The sequence below is a fragment of the Arctopsyche grandis genome, chromosome 9, assembly GCF_051622035.1.
Source record: "Arctopsyche grandis isolate Sample6627 chromosome 9, ASM5162203v2, whole genome shotgun sequence".
In the NCBI taxonomy this organism is placed as follows: Eukaryota; Metazoa; Arthropoda; class Insecta; order Trichoptera; family Hydropsychidae; genus Arctopsyche; species Arctopsyche grandis.
This window is the reverse complement of record NC_135363.1, coordinates 22161439-22180276: the sequence shown is the minus strand read 5'-3', so window position 1 is coordinate 22180276 and position 18838 is coordinate 22161439. Positions and strand designations below refer to the sequence as shown.

General features: G+C 32.8%; 3 protein-coding genes and 1 long non-coding RNA gene across 4 annotated transcripts; 1 reads left to right on the top strand and 3 right to left on the bottom strand.

Annotated features, from left to right (window-relative positions):
- Positions 1–1666: 1666 nt before the first annotated feature.
- On the bottom strand, positions 1667–3856 carry LOC143916409 (uncharacterized). Its single transcript, XR_013260974.1, has 3 exons — positions 3441–3856; positions 2620–2952; positions 1667–2541 (listed from the first exon to the last, which is right to left on the bottom strand). It is a non-coding gene; the product is annotated as an uncharacterized LOC143916409 (long non-coding RNA).
- A 647-nt stretch (positions 3857–4503) lies between these two features.
- Positions 4504–12213, bottom strand: Ir93a (Ionotropic receptor 93a). The gene is made up of 15 exons (XM_077437415.1): positions 12096–12213; positions 11648–11800; positions 11331–11576; positions 11089–11256; positions 10808–11025; positions 10493–10660; positions 10288–10410; positions 10116–10220; positions 9926–10032; positions 9800–9860; positions 9489–9713; positions 9256–9415; positions 8964–9184; positions 8716–8896; positions 4504–5046 (listed from the first exon to the last, which is right to left on the bottom strand). Exons 1-15 carry the CDS (start codon positions 12193–12195, stop codon positions 4949–4951), a joined length of 2334 nt encoding a protein of 777 aa, XP_077293541.1. The 5' UTR covers positions 12196–12213; the 3' UTR covers positions 4504–4948.
- Positions 12214–13582: 1369 nt separating this feature from the next.
- On the top strand, positions 13583–14313 carry Alg13 (Alg13 UDP-N-acetylglucosaminyltransferase subunit). Its single transcript, XM_077438933.1, has 2 exons — positions 13583–13685; positions 13756–14313. Exon 2 carries the CDS (start codon positions 13772–13774, stop codon positions 14270–14272), a length of 501 nt encoding a protein of 166 aa, XP_077295059.1. The 5' UTR covers positions 13583–13685; positions 13756–13771; the 3' UTR covers positions 14273–14313.
- Positions 14314–14421: 108 nt separating this feature from the next.
- Positions 14422–18030, bottom strand: eca (transmembrane p24 trafficking protein eclair). The gene is made up of 4 exons (XM_077438932.1): positions 17510–18030; positions 15215–15438; positions 14995–15138; positions 14422–14921 (listed from the first exon to the last, which is right to left on the bottom strand). Exons 1-4 carry the CDS (start codon positions 17646–17648, stop codon positions 14772–14774), a joined length of 657 nt encoding a protein of 218 aa, XP_077295058.1. The 5' UTR covers positions 17649–18030; the 3' UTR covers positions 14422–14771.
- Positions 18031–18838: the final 808 nt, after the last annotated feature.

Here is an 18838-nt window from a genome sequence, read left to right as displayed (position 1 = left end):
CTATTGATAAAAATGTCTCTCTAACTTTGCATTAAAAATACTACTACTAAATAGTTATTAATATTAAACTAAAGTTGTGTAAATCTGTAGTACATATCTGTAGATGAAAACTCCATAGTTTTAAAATAAAAAATTCACTTAAGAACTTTGAAAGCAGTGCGTTCACTTTAACTTTTAAAACGAGACTAATTTAGGTGACAAATATTGCCGTCACATTTTTTGTGAGCGATATGTATTTTATTTATTGAGCAGACATAAAAATTATGCTTTCTCAGGAATCACTTGTTTATTCTATGCTGAGAAATATAACAATTATTGGGATTGACATCTACTTCGTTTTGGACTTTTGCACACATAGATTATCAATTTCAATTTCAACGGTGCGACTGTTTCAATTTCAAAGTTGCTGCAACTTGGTGAATCCAGGGCCTACGAGCTGGCACTAGTTTGGTTGGTAAACAGATTATTTCGCACATTGCAATCGCGCACACCACAATCTTCTTATTCACGTGCTCGGTCCTCTTAGAACGTCGGCAACCAGAATTTCCATCCGTACTCTGTACACGGCTGCTCTGAACAGTGCTCAGGTGCTGAGGCCCTACTACTGCCGAAGCTTCTTTAATGTTTTCCTTCGTCCCGACTACGTTGGCCTACGATCTTTCGCTGGATTACTAGGCGTAGGAAATCGTATTTCTGGTTCCGCATTACATGTCTAAGATACTTCAATTTACCCCTTTTCACACTGTAGAGCAGAGCATCGTAACCTGTGTGCCGCGGCAGCGTAGAAGCGTATACCACCATATAGATTTAACGCGTGCGGGCGAGGTGCGTGAAAGGTTGCGATGCTCTGCTGTAGAGTACTTCGACATGTTTTTTTCATTAAGACCACCGCCTTGGCATTGGTTCGATGCGCCATTTATGATATTCTCGGCATCCTTCTACATATATGTCTACATCTCAAAGGCCTATAACTTTTTTGACACAACTTTCAGGGTCCATGCTTCTGTCCCATATAGAAGTATGCTAAAAACGTAGCAACCACCCCTCAATTTTTCCACAAATTTTCTTTTCAACTCAACTTTTCAATAAGTTGTATTTCTGCATCCTTAGTCATCTCATGTATTATATGTATAATATTACTAACACTAACGTTATTGTTATTCAGTGGCATTTCTTTGACAAATTTTTCAGAACGTTTTTGAGAAAAACTGATTTAACTAAATCCTCCAAAGTGTGATTTATTTCTAGATTTTACTATGAGATGAGAAACGTCACAACTAGCTTCAAGAGTACGATTTTTGCTGATCAAAAAAACAAATTTATTGTTGATATTTTTTTTCATATTTCTTTACTATGAGCGATTAGCACTTTGATATTTACACTGTCAAAATAAAATGATAATTCAATATGGAATATTTTGAAATATTATGATTGTTGGGTCTAGTCCGTTTAGCAGATCCTCATTTGACCGACTCGGTCTTGCTAAAATTCTCGTCTACTTGAACAGGGGTTTGTATATACATACATATACAAAAATATTGTTTGTATACATATGTACATATGGATATGCAATATACTAATATATATTTAATAGAAGAGAAATATTGTGATCATTCTTGCATTTTTAAGCTATTAACGCACCTCATAAATAATTTGAAAAACGTTTGAAAATCAATGCTTACTATATTATTTTAATACTTAATATTTACCTCATAAAATTAGTATTTTACTGTCTTACATTTTTGTTTATATGTTTTTAATCATTAATATCAAGCAGATGAAAAATGTATAAATTCCGAGAATTTATAAGGTGCCACACCGATGATTGTTTATAGTATTATAAGAATAAGGGATTTACGTTTTCTTGCATTTTCACTTTTTATTATATTTCTTTCGGAATCTTTTTATCGCATTCGAGGGAGGGGGGTTTATTTTAATGTATTTGGGAAAATTATAGTGTTTCCCAACGAATGTAAAATTAATTTTTGAAAAATTGTGGCAACTACCGCTATTTAATCAAATTTAATATTTATTTCGTAATTAATATTTCCTATGCATTGCAAAATATACATATATATTTTAGTTAAAGAATTCTTCTACCAAATTTCACAATATCAATATTTTCAATATTAAATATTCATATTTCGATATTAATTCACATTTAATGTGTTTCAATTTATCAATTTTTATGAATTTATTATAATTTAAAAATTTGACTTGTATTTTTTTCTTTTCAAATAACTCATTATTATTGTTAAATACTAACAAACTATTGAACTAAAATCAAATATCACACAATAATTAAAATAAAAATTACATTTTAGTCAATTATTTTATTTTAGAAGACCAACATTTTCCTTTCTACATACATAATATGTATATTTTAGAATAAAATTTATTTAACAGCAGCTACTTGTAAATCAGCAGTTATGCATGCTGGAAAAATGCTGTTTGTTCTTATACACCGATCCCCAAGAACCGTAATCTTTCTTGTCGTCTTTCTTGTCCACTGGTTTTTGTTGCGTATCCTTTTTGTTTTTTCTGCAATAAAATACAAAAATTTATAAGAATAATTTCCAATTTTTAGAAATAAAACTCTTCTATTAATATAAAAATTACCCCTCAATTGCCGTCAGATTTAGGTTGGCCTTGACATTTGAAGAATATTTGCATTCGCTTCCTAGTGCCATCTTTTTTTTCCTTTTTTCTGCTAATTTAGATTAGTTTATCGATAACCTCTTCACTTCTGCCTTATTAATTTGGTTAAAGGTCTTTGTTTAGCGTTATTCGAATTTCAATTGAATGCGTAATAGATTTGACTAGCAAAATTACTTCTGGATTATCGAATCGATCTACGGAACGTGTTGCAACTGTGTTAAGACTTGGTGCTCTAAACGGTTTCCTGTGTTTGCTCTACGACTGCCTTTCAAAGTGCACAAATTTTTTGCTAATCTGTAAAGAAAAACATTTTTATTTGAAAAAGTTGATAAAGACTCGAAATATAAAATATAATTTAAGCCACAAAATAGCGTGAAATGACCAAATATATGTACAAATAAATAATTTAAGCATTTTTCATTTTATAACGAATGTTTTAACCTTTTTGGCATTTAAAACACAAAAGAGAAACTTACATCTATTTTTATCTAATGACTCGTTAATATGCACGATATGGACGGCAAAAATCTAATTTTGAACCAAACTCGATGCTAACCGGTTGAATGAGAATGACTCAAAGTTTTGAATAAATTATTACATATGTATTTGTATTAAAACAAAATAAAGAAATTTGAAAAAATCAAAAACTTATTTAAGCCATCAAAATAAAAGTGATTTATTATTAATGTGACTTTATTATGGGATTTTTTTTACTAGTCGGAATGGAAAAAAAGCTTTTAAAAAAATAAATAATGAAATTGTGAAAGAAAATGAAATCTCACCTAGGCAGAAATTTGTCTGTAATTTGTCCTGGAAGGTATCTTGTCATTGACACATTAGTTAATTGTAAACGAAATTGTAGAAAAATGTATTCGGTGTCTCCTTGACCGGTGCTGGCTGGGTAATGGCATTCAACATCTATCCTCTCGCCTTATAAGCAAAACCAGTCCTTAGCAACAACCAGTTTTCCCCATGTGCCACAATTTCATCTGATATCCACAATAGCGAAGAAGAACAGTGATTATGCTGATCATCAACTCGTCCAGTGATTTCTTACGCATGGATGTTTCCAATCTGGTTTCGTTGCAAAAACACAGTCAAGTTTATTTCCCCTATCCCCCGAAACTCGATATAAATATGAAATCGCGACTACGTGACTAAATAAAAAGCTTTAACAGTTAAAAACCCAACGAGAAAGAAATATATTTAAAACCAGTTTTAAGCCAGTGAGTGCAATAAGCCTCACAAAATTTTCTCAGCTTAATTTTATTATGTATTGTATATTATTAAGTTGTGCACTTATTTAATGAAAATTGTCTGTGCAGCTGTTTTATAGGTCATTTTCAGAATTAATGTGTTATTGGAATATCCACTAATTATTTAAATTTTTTACAAAAAAACCGTAAAGGCTGACGCACAATATTATATTTTTCATATTTTTTCCCATACCAATAATATCCATAAAAAGCATTAGTAAAAATAAGACAATTTCTGTGAAAATGTTATATTAATTTACACTATATGAGTGTAAAAAGATCAATTATCTTTAGGACTTAAGTATTTTAAATTATTTATTTAAGTTTATAAAAATGCGTACATTCAATGTTGTATCATATTATTATAGTATAGCTGAATTGCCTAGTGCTGCTCAAATGGTTGAAAATTGCTCAAATGGGTAAAAACTGATTTTATTTAGAAAATAAACCTATACCAATTTTGATGATTCTAAATTGTTAACTGTAGATTTTCACAGAAAACAAATAAACTTTAATCTTCGTATAGTAGATTGAATTAATTTTTTAGGAGTATGTAAAAAAGAGGCGAATAAATAAAACATTGATTTTTCGTATAGCATTTATTCCATAAATTGAAGACATGCAATGGCAGTGTTATTAAATTTTATTTATAATTTCCTACATGATTGGCTATCTCTGAGAATCAAACGTAAGAGTTTGTTTAAATTGCATCATCCGTTTATTGGACAATAAACTACATTAATTTAATACGATGATCTATCCTTACGTGCATTATGTTAATTTATATACATTGACATTATTTAAAAAACCTCTATACTTGCCTTAACTCAGATATCATGGTTCGTAGGACCTACATACATATATATATATCCTTAATCAATCATTCGTATTCAAAATATTCTAAGAAACACAAAGTTAAATCTGTTGTAGAAATCCGGTCTCAAATACAATGATGACGTACAATACTTTACGTAAAAATAAGGAAAATGTTTAATTAGTTTTTTAAATAAAATTTTCATTAAAAAAACTTAATTTTAGTTTGTAAATGGTTTTACAGCGGAGTTATCAAGTTTGTTTCTTTTTCGTCGACACCACCATTCTATTACTAAAATCAGCAGGGCAGAAAAAAAACCTAAAAAAAACATCTCATGTTTTGATAAAGTAATAGAAATTCAGACATACATAAATATGTGAAAGAAAAAAACAAAAATTAAATTAAAAAAAATCGTGCAACTAAGATTTAAAAAAAATCTAAATTCAATACTATCAATATGTATATGTATTGAATTTTGATCTGCTTTTATGCATTTATGTATATTATTCAAAAAAATTCAATATTGTGAAATATCCGTATTTTCCTCTATATTTTCTTGTTAATTACCTGAACAAGCAATATAATTTCAAACTACCAATTTTCACAGTTTTATCAGTGAGTATGATGGAAAATGTGAAAAAATGACATGTCTGTATTAGTGTTGAAAATACACAGATTTTGTCCTCAAACATAATGTTTGAGAATCGCCGATATGAAAGAAATCGCATTGGCCCAAATCGTAAATTTATCGATCATAATTTCCTTTTATGTACAACTGTAGAACTAAGAGTACTTACGAACCCGTATTTAATTTATTAAAATAAAAAATATGGTTTTTTTATAAGGTCATCCACCGCAGCAATGAAGTGCATTTCAGATATAAAAAAAAATGGCGGAAGCTATTATATACAAAGACTATATGTATGTACATACATGTTATATAATTCTTGTTTCTTTCTCAAATTCAAGGTTCCACGTGCCATCCTTGTTTATATTAAAATAACATGAATAAAAATTAGCTTTAAATTTTTTTCCGTATTACATATGTATAATCCATTTTGTGGATTTAAAGATCTTAAATTAAATTCCATACCTCTATGTACATGAAAATTTGTAATTATTGATGTATCATTTTTTTTAAATTTTAATCGTAACTACGAATACTTTGTCGTATCAAACATTTTTTATTGTTTGTCATGTACTAAGTTTTTCTTGGGAAATGTTTTTCTACTGTGGCTAACAATTTCTTTTCGGAGCAAACATTATCGAGAATTACGAAAAACCAATGATTATGGTGATGACTATAATTTTCTAATGGAAACATTTCAATAAAGACATAAAATCGGCAACTCTAAAAGGAGGTCAATTTCAACTTTATCATTATACATACACCTAAAACTACAAGCAATATATTATAAAACTCATCATCATTACCACTACAGTCATTCGCCATCTACTGCTGGATGAAGGCCTCTCCATTCGTCTCTGTTATGAGCAACTCTCATTCATCTCATCCCACACATTTTTTATGATTTCATCCACCCATCTCCCATGTGTCATTCCTTGCACCATTTTACAATCTCTCGGGCACCATTCGAGCACTTCTTTCATCCATCGTCCGTGCTTCTAGCTACGTGACCCACAGAGATAATTGAGTTACTTTTTCCGATTTCGGCCAACTTTTAAACCTTTTAACTGGTTAAAAATACACTAATCAATAAGTTACAAGTGGGTACTAAATGTAAAAAAAATCGGATGTGACCAACCCATGATTTATGTATTTGAGGAATATAATAAAGTCAAAAAACAAAATTCTATATTGAACCGTACAGACGCATTCACACATACCGGCAGCATTATGAAATACTAATAGCAATGACAGCATTTTCGATACAAATTGAGCGCAAATGTATGGAAACTTACACAAGACAAAAATTCTACTTTTGGTTGTCGGATTTTGTTCAATTTTTTTATTACTTAAAATCACTATCAGTATTTTAAGTACACAATAAATACAAAAAAGATTAAAGTAATTAAAAAGGTCAAAATAAAATAATGAAATATTGTTTAAAAAAAAATGCTACTTCCGGTTTTTGAATTCTGACCAAAACCTTAGCATCTCTAAGTTAGTACATAAAGAATACGAATATAAATTTTCAGCTTAATACGTTCAGGGATGTGGACAGAATCGCGGCGACAACATTTTTGACCTTTCTAAGAGGAAAAAATCCCACTTCCGGTTTATTAAATTAAGTCATTTTTTTATCACATGGATACAAGAATTATACTTAAATTTTTTCGAGAAGAACACACATGTTTAAAGGGTCGAAAAAATAGTTGAAGAAAAATCGAACAAGAGTAAACTGCCACCTTCGGTTTCGGCTCACCAAATTTTATACATAGCTTGGTATTATGCCTCAACTTCTAGATATAAAATTTCAGTTCAATAAACCAAAAGGTTTTTGAGAAAAACCTCGATTTTCTGGAGTGAAAGTACTACTTCCAGTTCAGATAAAAATATAAAATTATTATTTCTATTACATGTAAAAAAACATTCAGTCCGATTCAGTTAGCGGCTTGGGAGATAATTGAATTCAAAAACTTAAAAAAAAGAGGACACCTACATATAAGGAGAGGTACCATTTCCCGTCAACTCAAAAATTTACGTCGTGTCAATAAGAATTTCTGTAACCGATACTAAGTTTCAGTTCGATAGAACTAACGGTGTTCAAAAAATCCCCAAAATACACAGACACGCACATTTTTTCTAGATCATGAAAACGTGATCAGTAATCGATTCTGAGTTCGAATCAGTCAAAATCTCGAGTTCGAATTTTGGCATGATCACAAAACTTCATCTATTGTTACAACGTACATAGATAAAGTAAAAATTGATAGTGTACTTTTAAAACAGCGATTTTGTCTTGCGCAATATTTGTTAGGTTTATTTTATATTTATGGCTATATGTAAATATAAATTCAAAATAATTTTGTGTGGATTTCAACTATTGAATGTTTTCGAACGAATTGATAGTATGCAGGTGTAAAAAAAGGAGGTAAAATTTATCATAAACTTATGATAAAAATTTTATATATGATTTTTTACATATGATGCATAACACCCTGATTTTTACAGTTGACGGTCACCAGTCAGTATACATACATACATCTACATACATATATTATTAAAGTTGGGTCCAAAAATAACATACACGCAACAGGCTACACCAAAACAAGGTTTTTTAGAATATTAAATGTCGATTGATTCGAACTCGTTTATGAAAATAATGATTTTACTATAGATTTTGAAGAAAACAAAACAAATATCAAAGGTGCAAGCAGTCAAAATACAAGGACGTGGATTTCAATAATATAGAGAATTAGCATACACACTTTTTAAAATTTCATATGAATTGAGGTAAATCTTCTTTAATATTGTTTACAATTTGTGCAGTGATTACCGTGAAACGATACTATCTATGCATGTATATATTTTTTTCCTAACATATTATAATTTAAATAATTACCGAGAAATAGTACAAAAAAGCATCCTTGCATATCATCCAAATTAACAGTGTGATTGTTAACCTCGGCTACTTTACCCACGTTCCAACATCTATCGCGTTTTGGCAAATATTTGGTCAACCATTTCTGAATCAAACCCACCTGATGCATTCGTTTGATTCTACAAAATAAATTTGAGTTGATCCAGAATCTGAATTAACAATTCTAATAAGATTTAAATGCCATGATGCCCAAAAGTAAGGCAATGCTAATATATGTAAAGATAAATAAATCAAATTAAATATTGGCCACTCCTTACTCATCGTTGATCATCATAAGGTATGGACTATTCCTGGCCATTATCATACCCATTTGCTCTTCGATAAATTCTTCCGTGCCTTCAATCGAGAATTATTCAAAATTATTCCAACTACGTAGTGCGACATACTCTGTTAAAATTATACATATTCAAATGAGACTCACTTAAAGCGTAATCACATTTGTCATTTTTTAAGAACTGCGTCTTCATAATGTATTGAAGATTTATCTTCCAATCTATAATTGCATGCGTTCCATCTCGGACTTTCATAATACTCTCTGAAGTCTCCCCTGTGTTTAATATAGCTCCAGAATAAAGATCTTTATACTTTTGTTGATCAGTCTCCTAAAAACTATCATTGTAAATATCCAATATTGAAATTCTAAATTTGTTTAAATAAAATTGAGTCAACTTTTAAGCAGTCGTCCAAATATGTGTCTTTGCGTAGACTCCAAGTAATCGTAGCCCCATGCTGCAGCAGCTCCCTGAGAGTAGTTATGGGTGCTTCTTGTCTAGGAAAGGTCAAAAATGCTACCAAATTACCACAGTAAGTAGTAACGACGACCAAAACTACTAACCACCAAGTACCAACCACCAAACGACCACTGTCCGCCTCTGGTAGGTACATTCCACCTAAAATATCAATAGATGATAATAGCTAATTCGATTTTGTTCCACTTTTTTTATTTAAAAGCAATACAAACCTTGTTGGAGAAGAGCTCCATACATATACCATAAACAGTGATGGAGTGTGGAAAGCCCCCCCCGTTTCTTTTTAGACACGTCATAAAACGGACTCAAACGATGAACCATATACAGGGCAGGTCCCATTAGAATTACCGAAAACCCAAGACACAACCAAGTCTGAAAATTTTCAGGAAATTCATTTTTTTTTGAAAATATACCCTGAACACACAATCAAAGTCGAGTCTCTTACGTCAGAAGCAAAAGGAGACATGAAAAGTAAAGCTCTGCTGAGTTCTCTAGGTCTCGATACCAAGAAAGCATGAGGTTGAATACTAATTGGCATCGTAAAATTTACCCTAGTCTTTCTGTCCTCAGTGATAGTAAAAGCACTAGCTGCCAAAAGTATTCCTCTTTTTTCTATGATTTTAATTATTTCTTCTTGCATCATTTTTTTGAACAAATCAGAACTGATGTCCTACAATTGAATGGAAAATTAATAGGTTTTAAGATCATATACTCTAATACTGTTATTTTAAAAATAAAAACTTAGAAAACGCTAACAGAGGAGTCGTCCATTGTATTATTGTCTTCTATCATAAATGATGTTGATACGATGAAATATCTGAAATTTATTTATTTTAATCAAAAAGTATAAAATACTACATATGATCTCGTAAAAATACTTACGAAAAGTTCAAGTTTATTGATAATTCATTCATTATATCAAAAACAAGTCCTTTGTGTTCTGTTATGTATCCTGTATCGTTAAATGTAAGGTCAGCCCAAGGAGGATTCTGAGCGTAAATTTGCAATAAAATTTAATTAATTATTCAATTACGACACATACGAATTGAGAAATTATTATTAAACTACTCACATGATAAGCTAATACCGGTAGTCGTCTTCCTCTGAAGCCGTGGGATATGTGGGGAAACATTTGATCGACCAACCTCAAGCCATCCACTGGTCTCCAATAACCCACCTTCGTAAAATATTAAATCATTATAACATTGTTTTGAGCATAAAAAGATATATTTTTTTATGTTTACTTGAAGAAGATTGATTTTAGATAAACTGGAGTTATTCTTTTGAAAACTGGAGCCCCACGTATCAGCTGAGCGCATTCGCCAAGATGTACAATTGTTGCAAATACTATATGTCTCCAAATATGACTAAAACGGTAGAAAAAAACAGTCAAAATAGTATTTTGTTTTTTTTTATACATATATACATACACATTATGAGTTTTTTTACCTGAACTTGTTGTACAAGAGACGAACTTCTCTCTTGCTTCGTCGGTCTAATCGCTTCCCATTCTTCATCGGATACTTGAGCTGCAACTTCCATCTCATCGATTATGGCTTTTTCTAAAGCTAAGACAAAGCCTTTAAGAAGCTCTTTAGATTGACAGATAAAACCTCTCTAAAGTCACAAATAAATAGCAGAAGCATAATTTAAACCTGATAGAGATACTTTTAGTTAACATGGAAAATGTATACCACAAAAAAATATAATAATGAAAGAAGTTAAGAGAAAAAATCTATTGTGTATTGGAATTTTAAAAATTACCTTACAGTTATCATTATCAACTGTTAAATTATACACGATGGCTATATTTTCTCCTTCGCCTAAAGTTTCACTGAACATAGTCATATTGTCATGTTTACTGTTAGTATCCGACACAAAATACAACCATTGAGCTTTTGGATGCACCATGTTATGTTCTTTTGCCACTTCCATTACAGAAGTCATAGCATCAGTTGATGCAATCACGCAATAGTTCTCACCTTAAAATATTTTATAAAGTTAAGAAATTTTTTTTTTTAACAATTAATTTTAATTTGATATACCGTTGAACTGTGGTCTAAACTTCGAAATAGTCTTTTCAATTTCTTGCTTTCTCAATAAAGCGTCAGTTTCGTGTTTCATTTTAAATACCGTAATGGCGATGGGGGATACACTTTTATCTTCCGTTTCGACAGTCATCGCTGTAACGACACGACTAATCATATCTCTACCTATCAAAAACAGGAAAAAAATTACCATATACCACAATTTGATTTTTAATTAGTCAACAAGTATAATGATGTACTGAGTGAGTCATCGTGGATAATAACTGCCGACTTCCAATCGACGATTTTCGCAGTTCGCATGTCGAGAACTAATTGTGGTAACTCTTGACCAGGATCCATCAGAGGAATAGCTACAGCTCCTGGTGGTGGAAGACGAGGACAGTCAGCAGTGGTGGCACTCATCAAAGCCACTCTCTGAGCTCTCGTAGATGCTAGCAATTGTCTAGTACCATCGCAAGAAGCTATACTAACCACAGCTGATAATTCTGAAAAGTGAATAAATTCAAATTAATTAACTGTGTAAACAAATTGACGAATTCCCAAATAATATAAATACCAGTTTTAAGACTGATACTTGTCCATGAGTAATAATGGACATTAACTCCTCCATGCTTCAACTGTTCTCTGGTCAATTCTTTCATATACTCTTTTATGCTTTCCAAAGTTTCAGCATATTCCTCGGCCAAAAATTCTTTATCCAGTACTATAGCTAGTAAATAGAAAATAAAATAATAAGGCATTGCAAGTAGTGGCACAGTGGTAAATTAAAAATAAATGTTTTAGGATTCCTTATAATTGTAACATTCTTATTATCCTACCATAGATGTTTAAAATAAATCAATTCTGCAACAAATAATTAGTGTGGGGTCCACGAGATTAATCCTATACGTTTATATCGTAATAATTGTATGTGAAATGTTTGAAAATGTTCTTGAAAAAAATATGACCCAGTGCCGATTTCACACCAATCAATGATTGCAAAATTATTAATTAATATATTATACCCAATGACGCATTCGCCGATATTAACGATGGAAAATCTTCAGATGCTGATATATATTTTGTGCACACTCCCAGCAAGCTGACAATCACAAAGCACAACATATTCAAGCATAGCACGACGCGTTTCAAAAAAGAAGAGGTTCATATTTACTTCTCTCCCAAATTTATATCGCTCGCGACACATCGATTTTTCACAGGTGTTCGTACAATTCACTTTCTAAAAATTAATTTCGATGCCCATTTATATTTAGCGGTTATTATCAGGCGGGTCGTGAACGAATTTCTCGACTTTTCACATTGGGGTGATATGCCGCAGTGTGGAAGCGTCATATATTTCCCGGTCGGCACGGCATCTGAATGGTTAATTCTGATTCGAAAAGGTCACACGTTGTGTAATATTAACGAAGCAATCGTAATCAATAGAATTAGTACGAGGAAATAGTAACATACTGTGATACTATATTTATAATCTCGTAAAATTTAACATGGTTCGTACAAACTACAGTTTTACTAAATAATAAATAGGGGAGATATATTGTTGACTAGCCGTGTCTCATTTCATGTGTCAAATTTAAGGCTAAAAGTGAATTCGTAGCCTTTCCACTAATAATTAACAAGAACACTGCTGTGTTCCAATACTCCATTAATATTAGCTTCAAAATCTGAATGGCTTATTATTTACATTAGACTAATTGAATTAAAAATCATTTTTTTTAAGTAAAAATTAGCAACGACCTCAAATTAAAGCTTCAATTAATCGTATAATATACAGTAAAATGTATTTCGTATAATATTATATGATATTAGAATATCCAAAAGATTATCTCAATTTGATTCATCAACTCTGTCGTATATGTATATGATGCTGTATTGTTATCAATAATAATAAAACCATAAAAATAGCTGATATATTATAAAATACAGTTTTATACAAAATAAAATGATTTTATCGGTCTCCCTCACGGGACCGAAAGTGAAACGCCCGAAAACGAAAATATCGGAAGGCGAAGATCGAAAATCGAAAGATCTTAGGTCGAAAGATCAAAAAAAGGGTGCATGATAAACGGTACTATGTATATATAATATATATGAGTGGCATGCGGTGAAATTATCTCTCTTTTTGTCATACAGCCTTGTTTAATGTGCGCGTGCAGAATACGGGAGGAAAAGCCTGTTCCTCTTGTATCCTGCTCGCGCAAATTAAGTGAGTATGTACGACGGGGAGGAGAGACCCTTTTTTTATCTTTCAACTTAAGATCTTTCGATTTTCGATCTTTGCCTTCTGATATTTGCGTTTTCGGGCGTTTCACTTTCGGTCCCGTGAGGTAGACCCGATGCTGTATTGTTATAAATAATAAAAAAACCATAAAAAATAACTGATATATTATAAAATACAGTTTTATACAAAATAAAATGATTTTATATATTGAAATTAAAATTTCATTCGTATCAGTATAAGGGCATTATTTAAGTGGTTTGAGCCAAAACTCAATTTGACACATCGTGGATCTGACGTTTGCGACCTGTGGAAAATTTATATTACATTTTTTGCCTATCATCTGATAAATTACATTTAAAATAATTTCTAAAATGTAAAATCTATTCAAATCAACTTTTTCAATCTTTATAATATTTTTAATTTGCTTGTATTTCAATTTTTAGATTTTTTTATTAAAAAATGACTGGTAAAAAAATATTCATCACGGTGGGAACCACAAAATTTGACAAGCTCTACAGAACAATTCTACAACCTGAATCTCTAGAATTATTCCAATCTTTAGGCTACAGTGCTCTAACTATTCAAATCGGAAACAGCCAACACACTTCAGAAGACGACCGAGACTATGGCATACCAGCAAAGATATACCGATTCAAAGACAGCATATCGGACGATATAAGAAACTCCGACCTTGTGATCAGCCACGCAGGAGCCGGCACTTGTTTAGAAGTCCTCGATATAGGAAAACCTTTACTGGTGGTGATCAACACCGACCTCATGAACAACCACCAGACTGAAATCGCAGAACAATTGCAAATTGACGGACATTTATATCATTGTACCTGTGATACGTTACGATCAACGCTTAAAAATGCAGACTTTTCTTTACTGAAACCTTACCCAAAAGCTGACGCTACCCCTCTTTTTGAACACTTAGATAAATTATTAGGATTTGTATAATAAATTATGTCAAGAAAACTTTTTATACTATTATTTCAATAACTCGAAACATTTATGATTTTTATAACATTTCTAGTATTTTGTTTTTCTCAGGGATATGTATTAGGATGGGATATGTTATTATGGTATAGAAAGTACTGCTGAAGAATGAAAAATAGAGATCATTATCACAAGAAGTTTTATTTCAACGAATATTACAATTAAAATTATATTTGTATCAGTTCATTTTAACAAAAAAATATTTTTATTCCAATGCAAAATTTATAAATATGTTTTAATAATTCGAATATTTTATCTGAAATATGCATAAGTTGATTTTGCATACATGAACACAACACAGGACTAAATGTTTTACAGTAAAGTATAGAGATATATTATCCATTGCACTGAAAATATAAGAATTCAAAACTTCCCATAGTTAAGAACACGATGACACTGATGAACGACGATGTATCGAAATGAATGATTTTCACTAAAATTATATTTCAAAAAATAACACTTAAACAAGTTTTTTCGCCTCGAAGAAACTCTTGAGATGTCTCATCTGCCACGCTCCCATAATAATGAGAATAGTCGTTTGTAAAAGACTCCACCACAGCACGCGTTGATTAGTACTTTCTGAAGTATGACGGAAACGTTCTTCCCGATACTGAAAGTATTATAAATTTAATTAAAAATAAATAAATCATAAACAAAAGAAATTGATATGAAAAAAACTATACCCTTTGATAATTCTGTTCTTTTGTAATTTGTTCTACTTGATCGAGCAACTGTCTTATTCTCAGTTGAAGTTCAGTGAGTTTTTCTTTCTGCGCAACATTTGCATAATCGATAGCGTGCTCACCGACTTGTATGTCGAGATGAACCTGAAAATATCATGTATATCCATATGAAAAAAATGCAACTGAATCAAAATTAAATCATGAAACTTATTGAGCTCACCCTAAGTTGCGATCCACTGAACCAAGCAGTGCTGTTGGAATACATGCAAATGACATGTTCTCCGGGAGTGTGAGACGTGAAGGAAATCATTCCCTCTGAACTGTACACTCTCGACAGCATAGTCTTATCGTCGGGATCCCTAACTTCGACGTGCATGCCTATTCCGGCGGAAGAAGGCATATATCCACCTGATCGAGGGTCGTACAACTCCACCTTATAATTTACTGAAACAGAAATTTCATGATCAGAATAGTTGCAAGTGTAGTACATATTTCAAGATGTGTGGCTTTGATGCTGAGAAAACATTTATAAATAATGTGAATATTAATTTGAGCAACACTTCCAAATTTGAACTTTGTTCCGTATAACAAGAAAAGACTTTGCCACTCGTTGAACAATAAATAAAAATTTCACATTTCGTAACGTAAATTAGCACAGTTTTATTTATCGTTCTTGAAATACAGAGCGATAAAAAAATACATATTTATAATGTGTTATTTTGATCAATTGTCCTACATATTTAACAGTCTTCTATTACTTTAAAACACTAATCAAGATATATAAAGGCTCCATCAATTTTCTTGACTGTCAGTCTTAATAAGTTCTTATCGACTTCATTTTTATTTTGTATTCTGTTTACGCTCGCCCTATATGTCAATCAATCAAGTCAAAAAGGTAGTGAATGAGAGTTTATAATGATGACACGACATCTCGTTCACGGATATTCCATTCACGGACGGTTCATTCATGACAACTCGCTCACGATAGTTCGTTCACAGGCTCGCCGTTCAGTCATTTCCTTCACCGATAATTCGTTCACTGACGTTTCGTTTACAAATATAAAATAACTCGTTCGCAGAACTCAAATAATTTTTTTCGGCTTTTTCCATAATCAAGTTATTATATCGTTTACAATTCGCAAAGGCACTTCTTGAAAAAATTGGTTTTTAAAGCAATTTTAAGGGTAACCACATTAAAATCTCACGTTTATAGTTACTGTTGAAATTTGTGCTTTTTAAATAATTATTTAATAACGAAATATCTGTGTACGACAGGTCTGTCAACCAACGATTGTGAGCGAGTTGTCGTGAACGAAGCGTCAGTGAGCAAGATTGCGTTATACGAAATGCCGTGAGTGAATTTTCCGTGAACGAAACATCCGTGAACGAGATGTCATGTAACTGTAATTGTAATCGATATTATATTTGTTATTACAGTTGGAGTGTATTTTCGGTTGTAATATGTATATTCTGACTGCCGTTTTACGTCATTCATATTCGAATACAATTCAACAAGTAAATTATGTCTACAAGCGCGAATGCACATTCAACAATGTGCGTCAGTTGAATTTTGACAGTTCTGATGCTATTACAAATGCTTTAGAATTCAATAATGCGTTAATATTTACTATATATCACGAATAAAGACAATGAGTGCAGTATTACGATAACTCTAAGAATGTGTTCAAAACAAAAATATGGCTTTGCTAATCAATTTACTAGTCGAGTGACGTTTCCACAAAAACCTAACCTCTCTATCTAATCTGGTACCAATTTATAGTTGTAATATATTTTGACCAATTGGAATTAAATTCGCCATAGGAATCAACTTACGCTGGTTAGACAGAATATATTCCAACTAGTCAAAATATCAATTGAAAATACACTTCAATTATGACGGTAGTTGGTACTAGGTTAGATGGAATATATTCCAACTAGTCATATATTACAAATGGAAGATATAACAAATGCACTGTGCAATGCGTATTCACTGCACATTCTAGGTAAGTATATTTACATAGGTGTGCTTGTGCATGATTCATTTCGCGTCTTTGATACACAATGGATATATTTTCAGAAAATTCAAATAATCAAATCTAAGTTTTAAATAAAAGTGTTTTCCCTTTTGAAGTTTTAATGGGTGGTTTTTGAAAGAAGTTGACACCTAATTTGAAATCAAAGTTTAAACTTGTAACTTGCGTTCATCGCAAAAAACATGGCTAATGTGAAAATGGGAACCGAATCACATCACTGAGTCAATTTATAATACGCCAACATATTGAAATAAAATTACATAGAAAACTAAAAACCATAAAATTATGAAGAAAATTTTCTAATGCTCCAAAAACGGTCCCATATCGAGCGTACACATATACATATACTAAGCATATGAACATGATAATAATACGAAATTAGCAATTCGGCAAAATAATCTCCAGTGTGATATATAATGAACCGAAGAAGCTAGCGTGGATATGCGAGGGAGAGAGGGGTGGGGGGAGGGGGTGTGATGTACCAATGACTGTGGTCTCATCGGGTATTTCCTCGATGAAGCATTTCCTCTCAGTCTCGCCGATGTGAAAGTAGAGAGAGGCGGCCGGAGAGAGCAGCGAGATGAGCGCCACTAGCAGGAAGGCGTCGCTCCGAGACCACATCGTCGAAGAGTCGGGATCGGGTCGACGCCTGTCACGATGACACCGACTCGGACTCGGACTCCACACCTGCCAAATTCACCGCAGCCACACTCACACGTCACACGTCACACAGCCGACACGCAAGCCGACCTGCCAACCGCACGCGCTCGCCGCTCACAGCACACCGTAACACCGCAAATACGCGCCATTGATACCGAGCCGCGCTTTTATTCAAATCATTCGCACTACTCTCTGGGAACATGAGAGAGAGAGTATCCACTGTCTGTGCATTCGTGGATGAATAATAGAGACTTCGGATTAGGCTAACGAGACTTAGTAAGTGCTGGAAAACGGATACACTGGAGTTCCCACACCTGAGCGAGTGCGTACGTAAACAATATTCGTTAAGTGACGTGTAGGAATATACAGTGGTGTCACCCCAATTTTGGAACAACGGGTTTCGAAATTTTTTTTCATTAAAATTATTTTGAAAATATTGTATACTTTATTCAAACCAATTTCCGTATGGTCAGCTTTCGTGGCCTTACGACCTACGAGCTGTCCCATGTTTTTTGTACTGGCCACATTGGTGTGGCCAATAATCACACTCCCGCTCCAACCGTCGCCGCTTGAACACTGCTTCTAAGCGGCGCGCTTCCTCGATCCCGAATCATCAGTTCGAGACTGGTGATGTTTGACGATACTTGGAGACCAGCTCCAGTATTCGTCCGGGGTGTAGTGAGGAAGCCTGGTCTATCTTCGTCCCGAAAGCAAACAACACGTAACCGCGTGTGTTGGGTGAAGTTTGGTGCATAGCCTCAAGCCACACAACACGTGTTCTTTGTATACGAACTCCCCCTTCCCCCCTGCTTGCTCTCTGTACATTTAAACTTGAAATATAGTTGCATACAAAACAGATTTTAGAACTGTTGCCATTGCATATAATCTCCCTCCATTTTCCTTCTTCCCGAATCACACTCACATACGCACACTGTATGAGAGAGAGGGACAGAGAGCAGAGCCACCATCAGCAGAGACCAGACCACATACGACGAAGGAAGACACCATGAGGAAAGCTACGCCACGCTTTACTACGAGCTCTTCAAACATCACGTCCAGGTGGCTTCTCGATTGAGAACCCCCTGGCGTATGTATATACTTGTTGTTTTACCCGGATTTGCTCAGTGTTTGTAATATAAACAGCTTAAACA